The sequence below is a fragment of the Stylophora pistillata genome, chromosome 7 (assembly GCF_964205215.1).
Source record: "Stylophora pistillata chromosome 7, jaStyPist1.2, whole genome shotgun sequence".
Taxonomy (NCBI): domain Eukaryota; kingdom Metazoa; phylum Cnidaria; class Anthozoa; order Scleractinia; family Pocilloporidae; genus Stylophora; species Stylophora pistillata.
The window spans coordinates 3,863,392-3,879,676 of NC_142525.1; the positions used below are offsets into that span (position 1 = coordinate 3,863,392).

Sequence of the window (16,285 nt, forward strand, 5' to 3'; positions counted from 1 at the left end):
GGCTTTTCTTAGTTATTTTATTCAAAAATTTTGATCTGTTGCGTTATGGTACTTTCTAGAGTCTGACTAGCTTGCCACCCAGTTAGCTGTAAAACAGGATTATTTCTGCAGCCGTATTCGTGAATGTTCGTAAATTTTTACACAGACCAGACGCATTTCAAGTTGCTCCTACTTATATCAGTTTTATCTTCTATAAGAAAACAGTTATTTGATTTAATTCGTTTAACCCGGAGTTGTAATCGTTCTGCTTAATTACGAACAATTAAATCATGACAAAATGCGTGTAAATTGACTGTTGTTGGAAACTTTGCTCTGTTTAAGGCTTATCAAGTTGTTGATTCAAGTGGAATTTCCATAATTAAGAGATATTTTAATCCAGAAATACTTTTAATTGTTTTGCGTTTAGATAAAGTTTCTTTGCTCCGATGACCTATGGAATGGAATTTCCATAATTAAGAGATATTTTAATCCAAAAATACTTTTAATTGTTTTGCGTTTAGATAAAGTTTCTTTGCTCCGATGACCTAATACATGGGTTTTACTCCTAAATAGTTTCTAACCGCAAGGATGATCGTCTATCACCTTTTAATGGGTCCATCATTTGTTCCTGGCAAGAATAATTCGGCTTTAATACTTAACTATTAATGGCAATTATTATCAAAGCTTCCTTCACTACCAAGGAATGATCAACAACTGAAAATTAAACAGGATTCTTCCTTTTCTTTATTGAGTTACAATAGGCAGCACTTAATTAACAAAAATGTTGTCTGTTAAATGTTTGCTCCTAGACAAAGCCAGCCTTTTTTCAAAAGTTATTCGTTGATTATAATTAAAATGGCGCCAAAAACGGACGCGAAAAAATGCAAGCTATCAAGTCCAACATCAGATTTAACGTCTAATTATAACGATTCCTGATCGCTGTATGCATTAATGGTTTAATATATATACATTAGAATAGTTTTTACATCACAGTTTTTAACGATTCTGCTAAATTCCAGAAGGCAGTCGGTACAAATTCTTCTTAAAACGACTCAGCAATTGTGTACCAAAATTTCCAGTGGAAGCGATAATTACTTAAACTTTGAAGATTTATATCGTTTTATTAATGTTAAAGAATCTATGATGGAAAAATTTACTCTTTGTATTATTAGATAGGCCTATAGATGACGCTTTCGACATAACTGATGCTTCCAATATGTAGTATGAATCTGGCGATGGCCTAACTTGCCGTTGAGTTTCCGTAGCTCAGTCATAGCCAAGCGCTGGAGCGCAAAATACAAAAATCTGAAGTTCGATTCCTCTTTGGGAACTCAGATAAATTCCTCGTCCCATTCTCCAGACAACGTCGTCCATAATTCCTCGACCAAGTTCAGAAAAATTACTGCCTTTCTTATTCTAAAGACAATCAGTATTTCTTCTCGTTTTCCTACATAGGCACACATTTCTGTACCGTGAGAAAGTTCACCGCAATTGTGGAGAAATCGTCCAAGGATTTTTCCTTCATTCACAGATCTAGAGCCCAGAACGACACTGTAAAGCATGATGAACAGAACCACATACAAATACCGTCACTCAAATAATTTCATTTGGATGGCCCCATAGTAAGATCAGCTTAGCCTCAGACTGAAAGCTAGTGCCAACAGTATAATAAACAATACTACGCAGTCAAGCCTACAGCTCAGTAGAGGGTAATCTTGACCCATACGTATACACCGTACAGAAAGAACCACGATTTACAGCACAATATAGATCGAGTTATCTAACATAACTGCTGAGAAGCTTTCGTTGAATAGTTACAGGGTTTTATTTTACAAGCTTTCGTTGAATAGTTACAAGGTTTTATTTATAAACTGAACACTATAAGAACTGCAATTTACAGCAGCATATCGAGTACCAACTAACGTAACTGCTGGGAAACTTTCAATCAAATAGCTGCATAGCAAGGTCTTAGGACTGAGCAAGTAAAGCTACTTTGCAGAGAATGATCCTGAAACCGTCCTAATGAAAGTACTCTAACGGACGACTAAAGCTCCAAACTTTGGCTTTAGATTCCTAGAAAACTCTCTACTGTGGCAAATTTACTGATACAACCAAATTATCTTGTAACATCCCCACCGACGCAGTACCACAGTTTGTTTAGAAACTTACCCCTTCTATTTCATTGGGATGGTCACATAACGAGGATTTTACCCACTAAAAAGTTCGAACTGCCTTGTGCTGCATGAAAAACAGTGGCACATGAAGCAATTCTCAGCAGCCTCCAATGAGATGCATGGTCACACGCTAAAGTTTTAACGTTAAAGTTAGAACAAGCATGCAGAGAATTTTAAATATAAAAATAACTATTAATCAGTCCAAAACTTTCATCTGAATTCTAGCTTTTTGCCACAAAGTTAATATACTTAAAAATAAAATCATGACCTGTTACCCGGCTATTCCCGGCTGCACTGACCCGGCGGCTCTCTTGCTTACAGCAGCAATATTTGATTTCAGTTACTAAGGAACCAGTTGAGAATCCTTAACGTTTGACTAACGAGCTGCTTTCGAATTTTCGCGGACCAATATGTGACTCGTTTAAATTTATCGAAGTTCAAATACCATGCATTATGCATGGTGAAAAATCCTGTGAAGATACAATACTTATATCTCACCTGTCCATCAAATTGGTCATTTTACGAGCTGCATTTTTTTGCGGCAGTGTTAGTTCCGGACTTCGTCAACTCTTTCATTTACTTTTCATTGTTTTTTTTCAGAGAAAAATTGTCAAAAAGTTATTAACAATTATTAACAACTTTGACCCTCATATCGTGCAATAAACGCCAATGTCAGTTTCTACTTCCATAAAGTGAACATACTTAAGATACTCAAGAAAAGTAGCTCGAAGTTATCTGAGGTATGTCTCTACTGAATTTTCGAAAAGAAAGTTCTTCGCGGTAAGCTTGCTTCCGTTATATGGATTTAAAAAAAGGAGCACTTTGTTTAATGACATGTATATTTCTGTCTATAAATCATGGTTATTAATTTATTTATCCAAACACGTTTAAAATTTATCAGGAATACAATAAATTACACCGAAGCTAGTTATTACAATATCTTAAACATGCTGAAAATTGGAGCGTTTATCCTAAACATTCATTAGTCGAAATAAAACAACGAATTCCTCAATAATACCTCTTTCCATTTATGCCGTCTGTCTACTGACTCGCGATATACCATTTAGGATTGAGTAATTTTGATTCCCTTTGGTAACGGGGGCTGATTAGTCGCAAGAGTTACCCCACTAAATGTTAAGTTATTTTCAAACGCATGTAAACTAGGCCGTGTGAAAGATCGCGATCAGATCAAATATAGACGCTGTTGACAAAGGAACAAGACCATTACGAGATTTATATTCAGAGTATCATCAAGGCTTTCCAGTTTAATCAGTGATGAACATAAAAATTCTTCAGTTAGAGTTGAACTGGCCTCGGTTTCGTAACCTTCGAGGTTAACCTCCGCGTTGCCTTTCGTGCGATGTCACAATCACCCCAGGTACATTCCCCCCCCCCAAAAAAAATTTATCTAAAATTATATTTCTACACTGATCACACAAGCTTGAGCGTGGGATACGTTATCAGGACAACAATATAGAAAATTACTCTACAAAGCTTGACATGAGTGATCTTGAGATCGTAATTAAATCAGTTTATCAGTGTCCCTACATGGTGGTAGGTCAGTATAGGTAAATAGGTAAATAGGTCAGTATAGGTTGCAGTATCTGTTGTGCCAATCTGAGTAAAAACATCAAGCATGTATGGATATAGTGAAATTCTCGAACAGACTTAGGGAACCTCATTGTTGAAAAAAAATTCATACGAGTAAAACTATATAAAGGCTTATCATTTTTCCCTTTGTGTTTCTAAGATCACCCAAGCCCCCCCTCCCCTTCTAAGATCACCCAAGCCCCCTCCCCAAGCCCCCTTCCCCTTCTAGGATCACCCAAGCCCCCCTCCCCTTCAAAGGTCACCCAAGCCTCCCCTCCCCCCCAACCATTATCCCTTATATAAAGGCTAGACTATCCATGAACAATACCTTCTAATGTTTGCTCAGAACTATTTCAAGTTTAATGGGAGAGGATGGAAAGGGTGGGTTGAGTAAGGGGGGAGGCGACCAGGGAAGGGAGACCGCAGGGGGGGAGGGCACAACAGCGCATAGTCGAAGCATTTCCCGATCATCTCGCAGAAATGAGTTATAACAACTACAAATTCAGTAAAGCCCTGGTAAAGTATATTCCTTGTCCTTTTTCTGAATTCAATAAATCACACAATATTTTTACAATATTTACAAATCACGTGTTATCATGATGAGCTTCAAAAATGTAGATTCAGTACATTAGTTTGTATAATCAAGATTTTTTGTACCCTCGTATTGCTGAATGTGTTTTGTTTTTCTTTTCAAGGATTAATTTAAATAGTTTGATATAAATAACGTTGGCATAGAAAATTCCTTTACTCTGGTTTTAAGTGGTTGAAACTTTTTTTTAACGCCATAATAACACATGGCATCCCATTCCCGTTTACATCAATATCCTCCTTTATGAAGTTTTGAATAAACTGTGTTCTTTTTTATAAGTAGAGTATCTACTTAATGGTTAGTCGCAGCTTGCGCTTTAAGCCCAGTGGCGTCCTCTAGTTAATATTTAGAAAGCTTTTTTTTTTATCTCTTTTTTCGTTTCCTTTTTTGGCTGTTCTCGGTTTAGCCTTAACCTTCTCAAAGACTTAATCTTCACTTCTCACACTTGATGGCGAACCCTTTTCATCTGGTTTTGTGTCCTTGTTTTCTCGATGTTTTCGCTGGTATCTCCGGTTTTGAAACCAGTTTCTGATCTGAAGTTCAGTCATTTCCAGACCCCTCGCTAATAGCGTGCGTTCGTCTCGGGTGAGATACTGCTGGCGAGAAAAGATTTTGTCTAAATATTGAAGCTGACGTTGCGTGAAATGGCTGCGATGACGGCGTTTTCTCTCCGAAGTTTTCACTTTCAAGCATTTCTCTGATTTGGATTCCACCTTGGCTTTGTTTTCGTTTCTTTCGTCTGAAAATAAAACAGAAAACAATATGAGCTTTGGTAATTTTTAGGATTATATACTGAAACGAAGATCCGTGCTCGAAAATTTTCAAGTGCTCAAACGTAAAATAGTTAATTCGATATAACATTTGCGGTTACATTTAATAACAAGAGTGCCTCTGATATTGTAATCGTTGAGCGGATATTCCTGCGATTTTAAACCCCATCCTAGCTTGTATGAATACTGTAACAAAATCAAACGTATTCATTGTAAATAGAGTAACAGAAGATTATTTTTCGCTACAATTGTGTCAGGGCCTCATTATTGCGTTAAGAAGCGCATAGACTGATTATTTCAGGACAAACAAAAGATATGAGCTATTCAAAGTGTGCGTGTCTTCAATAAATCCCTCACTGTATGTCAATTTTCGCTAATATCATGTAATAGTTGATGTACACCACAGTAGGTCTAGGCGGGTGATCACGTTCTGAACAAGCTCTCTCTAACCCGAAAGAATACAATATAAAAGCTTAAGTTCTTACTATTCAAGGATTCATTCTTTATCGGAACTTTTACTGTATAACACGAGATAAATTATCCCAGAGACGCGAAACAAAATAATCCATTTTGGATTATTTTGATAACCATACTTTCAACTTAATGGGAAAGTATGGTTATCCTTCGCTGAAAGATCATCGGTTTTTTTCCTAGAAAAGAATTTGTTTTAAGCTTGTAATTGAGGCGGTTGACGTGGAAAGCGTCATAAATTATGAAAAAAGACACAACCCTAAACAGAAGGCAAAAGACATTCTAAAATGCCAGTATATCTAAAAACAAACACTTGAAACTCTGTAAACCATGATATAAACACTTGAAGCGGAAATTCATTTGCACGAAAAAATTAAACTGCGTGGTTTCTTTTTTATGCAAATAACGCAAAACACACCCATGTATCTCTCGATGGCGAAATAGCACGATCATGCATTTCAATCGTTCCTGAACATCTTACGATCGAATTATCACCAACAGCTTTTCGCAAGTAAATGAATGTAATAAGGAAAAACAGAAAATGTGATCGGATTGCGGAATACCTCAAGGCAGACTCTGGGCATATTTTTGATTGTGCGTCAGAAGTTGTGGTCAGAATTTTAACACAGAAATCTCAGAGAAACGCTTTCAGCTCAGCGCGTAAAGGTTACACCGAAATGCAGTAAGAAAGTTGACTCTATATAATATTAACTGCGAGAACTTAGAATTAACTGAAATGCGCTGAAACCTTTTTTATAGGAAGAGTCTGAAAATGGGCTTCGATGAAAACAATTTTTTTTTTGGAAAGGAAATTTAAGATTAGAAACTTTTTGCAAAGCCCGAAGTGGACCACGGCGGCATTTGAAAACTGAATTGTAAACGGGGCTCACATCTTAACTGTTCACACGCTCGATGTGAAATAAAAGTTAACAGTTTCAAGGCCTGCCTGTGCTGAGCGATTTCTTTTAAAACAGACGAAAAGCAAGGGTACCGCACGGTCATTATGGCCATTATGAGCCGATGTCTTCGTGGCATATCATTTTATCACATTCAAAACCTAGCAAAGTTTTTCAAATTGCATAGGAAATTAGTGAGCTGTGAATGATCTTTTTTTTATCTCACTCTTTCTCAGGGATTGAAACGAAACGCTCAGTGGTTTTGTTTTTCCTTTGGTCTTTCCCAGCTAGTCCCGCCCAGAAAGTTCTTACTTGCTATTTCTAATTACAAAAGACGGGCCACACTTTTGGTGTCAACAAGAATTTTCCTTTTTTACATCTAGCCGTCGTATTCTTTTAAACCGCTATGAAATAATGATAATGCTAAGCTATACAAGTCTACTTTTTAGGCAAGGAATTCTTGCTTCCTCGTGATATGACGCCAGCGTATATAAAGAGAATTTCTTAAATCCTTAGACCTGCTTTGGCGTATACCTTTTAGCGACGGAAAATGAACGATTCCTTCACTAGTAGTCATATCAAAAGTAACATCGTTTTAACTGAAATTTGGACCCTGCTCAAGTCGATAAAGTTATTTTTGTGAGTAAAACAACGCCAATTATTCTTTTGTTTTCTCTTGTCGCGAAGAGTTTGACCCATGTTACAAAATAAGTAAAAATACTTATATCTAAGTGAATTTTAGACTTTCGCCTGCTTTGAGAGCTTACGAATTGAGTGCCGTATGTCACGCTGGTACTGAAACATAATCATGTGAGATGTGTCTGAAGGATTACCAGCGTTTAAATAAACGCATTACAACATGTTTTGTGAGTTCCTGCCCCCACTTATTGTTAAATAACTTTGAACCTTAATTTATTCAGTGGTTAAAAAAACTTAAGGTTACCAAACCGTGAAGCTTTAAAAATTTTGCCAATAATGAATGTATCGATTATGTTCAAGGCACTAATTTTGCCATTCAGCTAGTGGTTATGAAGATTATTTTTCCAAAAATAGCTTTCTAAACATTAAAACCAACCTTCGCCTTTTGGGTCTTCACAGGCAGAGCAACTAATGTCTTCTCCGATGTTTCTTTGCTGCTCTTGAAACGTCTGTTGGTCCTCTGTTTTCATATTGTTCAGCTTGGTCCCGGCAGCATATTGCCATCGCGGCAAAACCTGCACAAACATTGGGTTGTAACGAACTGCACAAAGGCGATACACCGGAATATTCGGCCATTTTACAAAACTAGAATGCATGGATGGTATCTGTGTAGGAACATCTTTTCTTGGCCTTGTAGAAAAATCATCTCGCAGAATATTTTCAATCGAGAAAGATAGCTTCGATTTCTGGTTGTTGAGATCCATACGGGATCACTAGCTTGTCGTTCGTATCGCGACGTGACCTTACGATGTCAAATCACTGAAGAAAGTGAAACTTCTGACGGCTGCGTATGACTCTTAAAAACTAGTCACAGATATTTAAAGCCTGCTATCCTGGACCTGTCAAGACCCGTGGAGAGTTACTATTTTTAGGAACGCATTTGAATTGATTTTCCGCAACGCACTCCCCCCGTCAACGCTCAGGGAAATACATCAAATTAAATTAATCCACGTTATGAAGAACAGTTTTTCCGGGAAAGCAGAGCTTCTAGTTTTCCAGGTCAATTGCTGTTGGCAGTTTGAGACCGCAATGTCTTAGTGCTTCCGTAGTTCTTGTGAAACTGAAATCGAACGGTTCAAACAGAAATTGCCGAGTTTGCAGTTTGTTAAAAGCCGAATTTTGTTTTCAACAGAAAAAATATTTTTTACAAATGCTAAGGCAGTGATAAAAAATGATGGTTATAGCACCTTAAACGCCGTCCGAATTGGAACATACATATGACCCTCCTATGAAAATACACAAAAATCAAGAAAGAATTGAAACAAGGAAGATCATGTGCGTCAGTCCTTTTTCGAGATCGCTGTGCTAAGGATGTAATGTGCCTATTTCAACTGAGTAGAATTTGTTTAATTTGCAATCACAGAACCATGAATGTTTCTTTTCTCTGGATCAAGAAAAACTTAAAGTAAATAAATAACGCCACGCCAGAAGCCCAGAAAAAAAAAAAAAACATAAAGAAAACAACATTTCTAAACCTAATCCCCGTGCTGATTAGACAAGCTTCCTTTTGGGATGACTCAAAAGTGTGGGAAAAATCCCTCTTATTTTCTTAACATCACTTTAATTTTTCTTAGTCAACAAAAACACAAGTCCCCTTACTTTTCCGGATTATTTCTAGTTAGTCAGCAAATAAAAACAAATATCGCGAAACAATTTTAGCCATTATTCGAAGATGAAATAGCATTTTTTTTTTTCAAATTGCAAAGTTCTTAAACGTATTTCCGGTTACGTCATCAGTAAAAGCATCATGGCATTGTCCGCGCGTGTTGGGTGCGTGACACACGAATCTAAACAATTAGAATCGTATTTCCGGTTTCTGAGGCAAAACAAAACATATTTATCGCATGATTATAGACCATCACGGGAGAATCACGAACTTAATTAGAAATTGCGGAAGCGCCAATGAGACAAGATAAATAAATAAACGTTAAGTGATGTTTTCTAAGTGAGTCTTGGCTATGATAACTTTAGCAGACTCCAGATGAGCAACAGTTTTATAATTTCTCTTGAACAATTTCTCAAGTCACCGTGAACTGACCTTTCGATCAATTTTACGTAATCACAGACGGTTTATCTACGGGGAGACAGGAAAGCTGTGATGTATTGCAAAGGAAGGAAGGATAAATGTGGTACAAAATCGACTATTTGGGATTGTTTTGGCTAGTTGAGGCGTCTCTAAGGAATACGACTAAAGTAACAGTGACTCCTTTCTTTTCAATCTCGATAACCTGATTAAATTAGACCGTGCCCCGGCCGGAGCTTCCGCGATTCTGGAACGACAACTAACGCCATGATTGATCGCCTTCCAGCTGTTTTCAGTTCTCAAATATTCCCCAATGAACAATTTGGTTGTAAATTATAAAATTAGCTTTTTTCTTTGGAAAACAGATTTCTTCCAAAACTGGGGATTCGAAGAAAACTTACGATTTATATGATCAGTTACGGGAACTAGCATTGGGAAATTTTGTGTAGACCTGGAACGTAATGGTTATTTTGTATGTTTCATTGATTATTTTCTTTATTTAATGTTTCATTCTAAAAACTTCACCTCAGTAAAGGAATTTTCCTTGACGCAAGTTAGAGCGGCATTAAGTACAAGACTAAGTTACACCCAGTTGAGAGTCGACAAATCGACGGGCCGTAACAATGCAAACTTGATCTTTATCAACGTGGGAGTACTTTCCTGTACGTAGAAACTGCTAATCGATGCCTGGACCACTAACAGAGAGACAAAACTACGTATGAAGGCGGGTACATTTGCGTCTTACTCTTTGGATCACTAAAGTATCGGTTAACTGTACCTAAATTTCTTTCCTGTTTGATTTGCGTTTGATATCTAGGCGTAAACAAACGTAATTGAGATCGCGGCTTCCTGACACCAAACAACAAAACAAAAAGGCTTAGCTAGAAAGCTCCACCTTCTTACTTTGATGATAAAAAGAGCGCTTTTCTTTAGTTTCCTTTATAGACGCACGCTCAGAATATTGGTTTTTGTTTATCAACTCTCAAACGCACATTACAGTGTTAAATTTTTTATCAGGCTTTCTATCCATAGTAATTTGTTTGCGAAGTGTCTTCCCTATTAAAAGTTTCTCTTGTCAGAATCTTCTCCGAAATTGAACGTATGAAATATTTAGGAATAAAGTCAAACTAGAGATCAATTCAGTTTTTGTGTACAAAATCTTATCAAAAACATACTGTAACTTTTTGCATTAAATTAATCGGATTTGTCTCGAAACTAAGCACGCTTGAACGGGTAATCTTTCTTTAGAAGGCGGTAGATTGGGTGTTGCACGCCCTACAGAAATTTCTGGGATTTTCGAGGAAATTCTTAATATGAACTCTAACCCGTCGAGTGGTAATATCAGCATTTGTATGCGCAAAGTGGCAGGACTGACAATGTTATGAATAGAAACGTTAAGATGTCTCAAAAATAAAGAAATGTTTTAAAAGTGAAGTTCGAGGAATTTTGATAATTTCAAAGCTGAAATCGTAGGGTACATCCAACGATCCTAAAAAGATTAACTTAGCCTTATTTCCAATTAAAGCAGAAATCTAAAATATTTACTGGAGATTTTTTTTCAGAGTACTCTCAAAACAGTTCACTCAAGAAATCCCACATTTCTTCAGTCGATCATGGTGAAATATGTGCGCACCATTTTCTCAACTGCTGCTAATAAAAACAGTACAATAAAGTCACTGTGCAGGCACTTTGTTTACTGACACCATGTTGCCGAAACATGTCGAACACAGCATACCACTAAGTCATATGAAATTCACGTTAAGTGGTATGTTCTAAAATCATTGATGGCGGCATATACGGCGGGAAAAATCCCTCAACCTTTGCACGCACAGGAAGGACACTGCATGGACATATCTCATGGATTCCGTTAGGCAACAAGTGCTTTCGAGAAAACTCGTGCCTTTCTCATGAATTTAATATTGGTCATAAAGACAAAGTTAAGTACCCCTTAAACTAAAGTCGATGGGGCGCAATTTTACCACTGAAGCCACGAAAATTATGTTTGGTGCGTTTTCCTTTAAAATGTTTAAAATCGCGGATATTACATGATCTATTTAGTAGTCTGCACCTTTTCTATAGTTTAAAACCATGAAAGTACCTCAATTTGGGTCTGTCTGAGGAAGGGAACCCCATCAGAAAATTTTTTCCTGTTTTCAGATTTCATTCATAACGCTGCCTTCACGTACTTAGTTCTCAAAGAGCTTAGATGTGTCTGGAGTTGGCAGCGAAATCAGTGAGAATACAAACTCGCGAAATTATTGAAGTTTAAAGGTTAGATCGCATCAAATGCCCTTTTCCTCGCCGTAGTTATGACAACCTCTTAATCTCCCTCTTAAGATTTTCATGTGAATGAAAGTGTTGCACATTCATGCGCTGCGTTATGGTTTAGTGGATAAAATTGAGTCTACAAGATAGCTGTGCTCTCTCATGTTACATGACGTATAGGAGTGTTAGGAATAAGTTGGAGAAGAAGAGGACAAGTTTTCAAATAATTTGTTACGACGACTGAATTGCTGTGTTACGTGTACAGGCAAATAAAACACTTGAGTTTATCACAATCTACATCTAGTACATGTAACCAACAAACACACACTTGAAATCACCGTAGAGATTTTTTGGAAGCTGAAGTTTTGAGCGTCATCCCAGTTTGTCAAGGTAGAGTGTAGCAAATTAGATGGGATTAACCGTTGGCCGTGAAACGCCATCAAAATTTGGCGAATTCTAACCGTTAGTCGCAAAAAAAGTTAACCGTAAAAATTCCTTCTTTAAACAATTTGTCATTTTATGTCATTTTGGGTCAACCGTAGCGGTAAAATGGCCAATGAAAATTTCAACCGTGAGCCGTAAAAGCCACCACTGAGACCCTCAATTAAGGGAGACTTGAATTTTCAAACAATTTTGTCAATCCTGAATTGAAATTAGATGTATGCTCCAAAGTTCCAATTGGCAGCGGGGATCTTTCATTGGCAAAATCACGAGCACACATTTGATAACCCATCCTTATCGAGCATTAACTCTTTACGCCCTAACAGTGACTGGCTTCCTAATAGCCTCACCCCGAAATCGAATAGAAAGATCCCGAGAGTAAAGGAAATAATCAGCAATCCAAAAAGCTCCTGATCGTCAGACAAATTCTCCCTGATGGTATCTGAAAATGTAAAGAGAGCAGTATGGACAAAATGAATATTACGTTTAGCGTGGAGGGTTCATAGAAATGTTTTCAGAAAAAAACTGAGATGCACTTAGCTTTGAGCGCAGATAGACCCACTTTGTTTCAATTGCTCCTTTCACAACATCAAAATGTTGCATGACTTAAACTATCAAAAATATCTTAATATAAATCATTTTTTAATGAAATAAGCAAGCTTCTCATTTCTTTTAATTAGAAGGACCCACTACGACAAAAACATTAAGATGGGAAATCTTGCATTTAAATCAAGTTTTCATCAACGTTAATTGATTTTGACCTAAGTAAACTTGATTAAATCAGAAATATTTTAAGAGAGCAAGTAATTCTTGCAAAGATAATTCAATATGGCGAAGAAGCAGTCTCAAGTCCTCAGTCAAATCCAGAGAAGAGAAAAAGGTTGTCGCCATTTGACTGAAACAGCCCAGAATCAAGATCCCATGAACACCACGTGTAGATCTCGTGCACATCACGTGCTACGATCATCAGAATCCTGCCCTGTACTACTGCTGACCAGTACTTTGACTGGAACCTGTCTGGCTCTGTTTAATCCTCGGTGCCTCAACTGATATCTCCTGTTCTGAAACCAGTTTCTTATCTGCAGCTCCGTCATGTTTAAAGCAGTCGCCAGCAGAGCGCGTTCGTCGCGTGTAAGGTACTGCTGGCGGGTAAATACGTCTTCCAAATACTTAAGCTGCACCTGAGTGAAATGGCTTCGATTCCGTTTCTTTTTCACTGCACTTTTTGCAGCAGTGCCAGTCAGTTCACTGCTCCGTTTACCTTCCTCTATCTTTTTATTTCCGTTAGCTGCCAATATATCTATGAAACAAATGGTAAAAAAAGATTATTTTCTTTACATCACCTTTAGTTTGAAACCAGCTCCTCTTTAGACTGGTTTTGTCAACGATGTCTCTATTTTTATCTACTTTGTCTCTCTTTGTTAAAATCAAATGAAAGGAGGTGGTAAGTTTCGAAACAAACTGTAGTGCTGCGTTGGCGGGGGTTTTTATGAGATAATTTGGCTTTACCACCTAAGTTTGTTGTAAATTAGCCACTGTTAGAGAGTGTCTAAAGCTGACGTATCAAAAGTGAACGACGCCCTGACGAAGGACCAGCGCTACAAATATCTGCTTTGTTAAAATCAGTCTGGAGATTTTAGTTTTACATCGAGACAACGTATTTCTACTGATCAATTCTTCCTTATTCAATTGCTGTTTCCAAGAAAATGTTTTGAAATTGTGACGAGAACACCCGAGGTAACCTACTCTTCTAGAATTTCCAGAAGTCGTAACTTAGTCCTACAATACCCATACATTATCCAGTAGACAGGTAATAAGAGTACTTAAACCCAGTTATGAGGTAAGAGTTGTTATCTTTATCTAACACATTAAATAATCTACAAGGAAATGCATAACAGCTAAGGGGTAGAAGTATCAATCAGATCTTTAGAGTTAAAGCGATAAGCGTTAAAAAGCTGACTTGTGTGTCTTATCAATCGTACGGCTATTTCCCGCTGAAAAATACAATAACAGGGGCCTCTCCCCACAGGGAAAGAATCCTTTAAGTGTGCTGACGTGAAAGGGTACCTAGAAATGTAGGTTGGTTATAAAAAAAAAAAAACATCAGAATAATGAACTTTTTATGAGTCTTGGTCGCTTGGGATGCCTTGACCACCATCGCTTCGTTTCATGCAATAAATTACGTCGATGTCCTGGGGGAGAATTCGTGGAAGCGGGATTTTGACAAAAGTGCCCTCAATTAACGCCGATGGCGTACATAAGGAAAGTAAAACGCGGGCAATTGAAATCGAAAGCATCAAACACGTTTGAGAACAAATTTTACCACCGCGCAGAATACAAGCTTTTCACACTTCAGTTCACTCTTTAGGCGTTAAATGACAAGTTGCTGGCGGAAAACTGTCCTAGCGCAGGACTGAACATACGAGTTAAAATGCATACATAAACATTGTATGTCCGCTTAGCGCCAAATTTCAATGCTTGCTTTAAAAACAAAAGGCGAGAAATCCAAAGCTGGTTTAAACTGAACTAATTGCGCTTAGAAAATACGCAAACAAATATTTTTAACCCCGACACCTTACACGCCTCAGAGTCAGAGATTCCAAGTGTTTTGTTGTGTGTGTCGATGTGTGAAAAGCTAACCACGTTTTTAACATAACTGCCCTTAGGAGCTAACTGCAGAAGAGAGTGAGGGGAAATGAACTTAACCTGAACAGTTCAAAGCGTGTTCAAGAAATCAAACTTCACCTACCTTTCTTTCTTTGTTGTTCTCTGATATAACCAGAGTTTTGAATCTTGGCATCCTTCTCTGATATTACAGGAAATGTGTGCGCGCTGTAATAATTTCTGGCAAAAAATTCTGTTTCATTACAGAAGCTAGCTCGTCGATCTAGTTGGCATCTCAGAGCGACGTATGGCAAATTTCTGCTTTCAGCTAGACGTTCTAAGTAAAGACACCTCGGTACGTGTCTAATGTGAGAAGGTGGAGGGAAGTCCGAGCGAAGAATATTGGCGATAGAGAACGACAAATTCTGTGCCATCCTTCCGGCTTTACAAAAGTTCGACTAATTCTGATGGGTTCCGAATGGGATTTAATATATGTCACTCTATAGGGGCGTGTATGCACGCATCAAACTTGCGCACGTGAAAATTCTATGTAAATTAAGGACTTATTGTCAAATGAGGACAATCGGAGGGCCTTTCTCTTTGAAAAGAGACTGAAATTAGACTAAACAGTGGTAATGAGAGAAAGTTAAGAAATCGTAAATCCTTTTATCCGATGTTTTCAACTTGTGTAGTTATGCAGTGTGAATTTTAACCTGCACGTGTCAGAGAAGGAAATTTTCGGTCTTGTCGCTTAAAAGTTATCAATTAGACCATACAATTTTAAACCTGGTATTTTTTTTTTTTTTGATGTTTTCAAATTATTCGACGGGTTTTTTTTCGATAATTTGTAAAATGTGACAAGACTGAAAGAAATGATGGGAGATTCTTTCAATCTTAAGAGAATTTCAGCATTTTCTTGAAATTTGGTTTCAGTGCGGTGTCAGTCGCAAAAGACTTTCTTTTTCCGATTGTCCCGCGGCTGAAAAATAAACTTCCTCCATTTTTGTCTAATTTGTTTTGTTACTGTGTCTGCCCTTAAGAAAAAGAAAAATTTCATGAACAAAACCTCCAAGCATTAATGGAATGGACCACATGTATTCATTTTCTGAATTGCCAAACGTTTGCGTAACCGTGAAAAGAAGAACCCAGTTGTCATGCGAGGTGCATTTCTACAGTAAATATCATTGAATTATGCCGGAAATTTGGGTACGTTTTTCCATCCCTGACTTTAATTTTAGAGGGCGACTGGCGTAGTAAAGATTTACTCGTCAAATCGACCTTAACCGCACCGAACTACAATTTGTTTTGCTTAACGCGTAACCCTTTTTTGCATAGAAAGATAATGAACTTTTAAACTCCACAGACTAAATTACAAGCATTCTTTTACTGTGCTTAACAGTCGGTTGGCTTTTCAGAATTTAGACTGGGAAGTTAGATTAATTAGTGCTTTCTGTATTTTCTTTGGGTCATGGTTTTTTTTTTTTTGCCTAATCCAGGTAAGCTGATCCGATGTTTGGTATAGATCAAAGTAGAATCCTTCGCTCTGGCGAGGAGCTAACGCTCGAAACATCAGCTATAGATACTCTTTATGTTGGCCAGTTTACATTGACAACTCAGTCGATAAAACCAGATTATCTTGTAATACCTCCACCGACGCAGCACAAAAGTTTATTCCGAGACCTACCCCCTTTCTTCATAGAATCCGAAATGTGTTTTATCTCTAGAAGATTGCTCGGCCACCTTTTGGAGTCCACTTTAAACAGAAAGGAAAATGAAATGAAATC

The 16,285-nt window shown here is 37.5% G+C and overlaps 2 protein-coding genes across 2 annotated transcripts; both read right to left on the reverse strand.

Annotated features, from left to right (window-relative positions):
* Nucleotides 1-4,244: 4,244 nt before the first annotated feature.
* LOC111339122 (uncharacterized) lies at nucleotides 4,245-7,966 on the reverse strand. Its single transcript, XM_022945706.2, has 2 exons — nucleotides 7,545-7,966; nucleotides 4,245-5,071 (listed from the first exon to the last, which is right to left on the reverse strand). The coding sequence occupies exons 1-2, from the start codon at nucleotides 7,870-7,872 to the stop codon at nucleotides 4,758-4,760; spliced, it is 642 nt and encodes a 213-aa protein (XP_022801441.1). The 5' UTR covers nucleotides 7,873-7,966; the 3' UTR covers nucleotides 4,245-4,757.
* Nucleotides 7,967-12,522: 4,556 nt separating this feature from the next.
* On the reverse strand, nucleotides 12,523-14,987 carry LOC111339121 (uncharacterized). The gene is made up of 2 exons (XM_022945705.2): nucleotides 14,647-14,987; nucleotides 12,523-13,197 (listed from the first exon to the last, which is right to left on the reverse strand). The coding sequence occupies exons 1-2, from the start codon at nucleotides 14,933-14,935 to the stop codon at nucleotides 12,848-12,850; spliced, it is 639 nt and encodes a 212-aa protein (XP_022801440.2). The 5' UTR covers nucleotides 14,936-14,987; the 3' UTR covers nucleotides 12,523-12,847.
* Nucleotides 14,988-16,285: the final 1,298 nt, after the last annotated feature.

What these genes read in the sequence shown, in the direction of transcription:
- LOC111339121 (XM_022945705.2), bottom strand. Translation starts at nt 14,935, where the DNA reads ATGGCACAGAATTTGTCGTTCTCTATCGCCAATATTCTTCGCTCGGAC. An exon ending in AGAACAACAAAGAAAGAAAG is followed by an intron (nt 13,198 to 14,646) that starts GTAGGTGAAGTT and finishes TTTGTTTCATAG; the next exon opens with ATATATTGGCAGCTAACGGA.
- LOC111339122 (XM_022945706.2), bottom strand. Translation starts at nt 7,872, where the DNA reads ATGGATCTCAACAACCAGAAATCGAAGCTATCTTTCTCGATTGAAAAT. An exon ending in TGAAGACCCAAAAGGCGAAG is followed by an intron (nt 5,072 to 7,544) that starts GTTGGTTTTAAT and finishes TTTTATTTTCAG; the next exon opens with ACGAAAGAAACGAAAACAAA.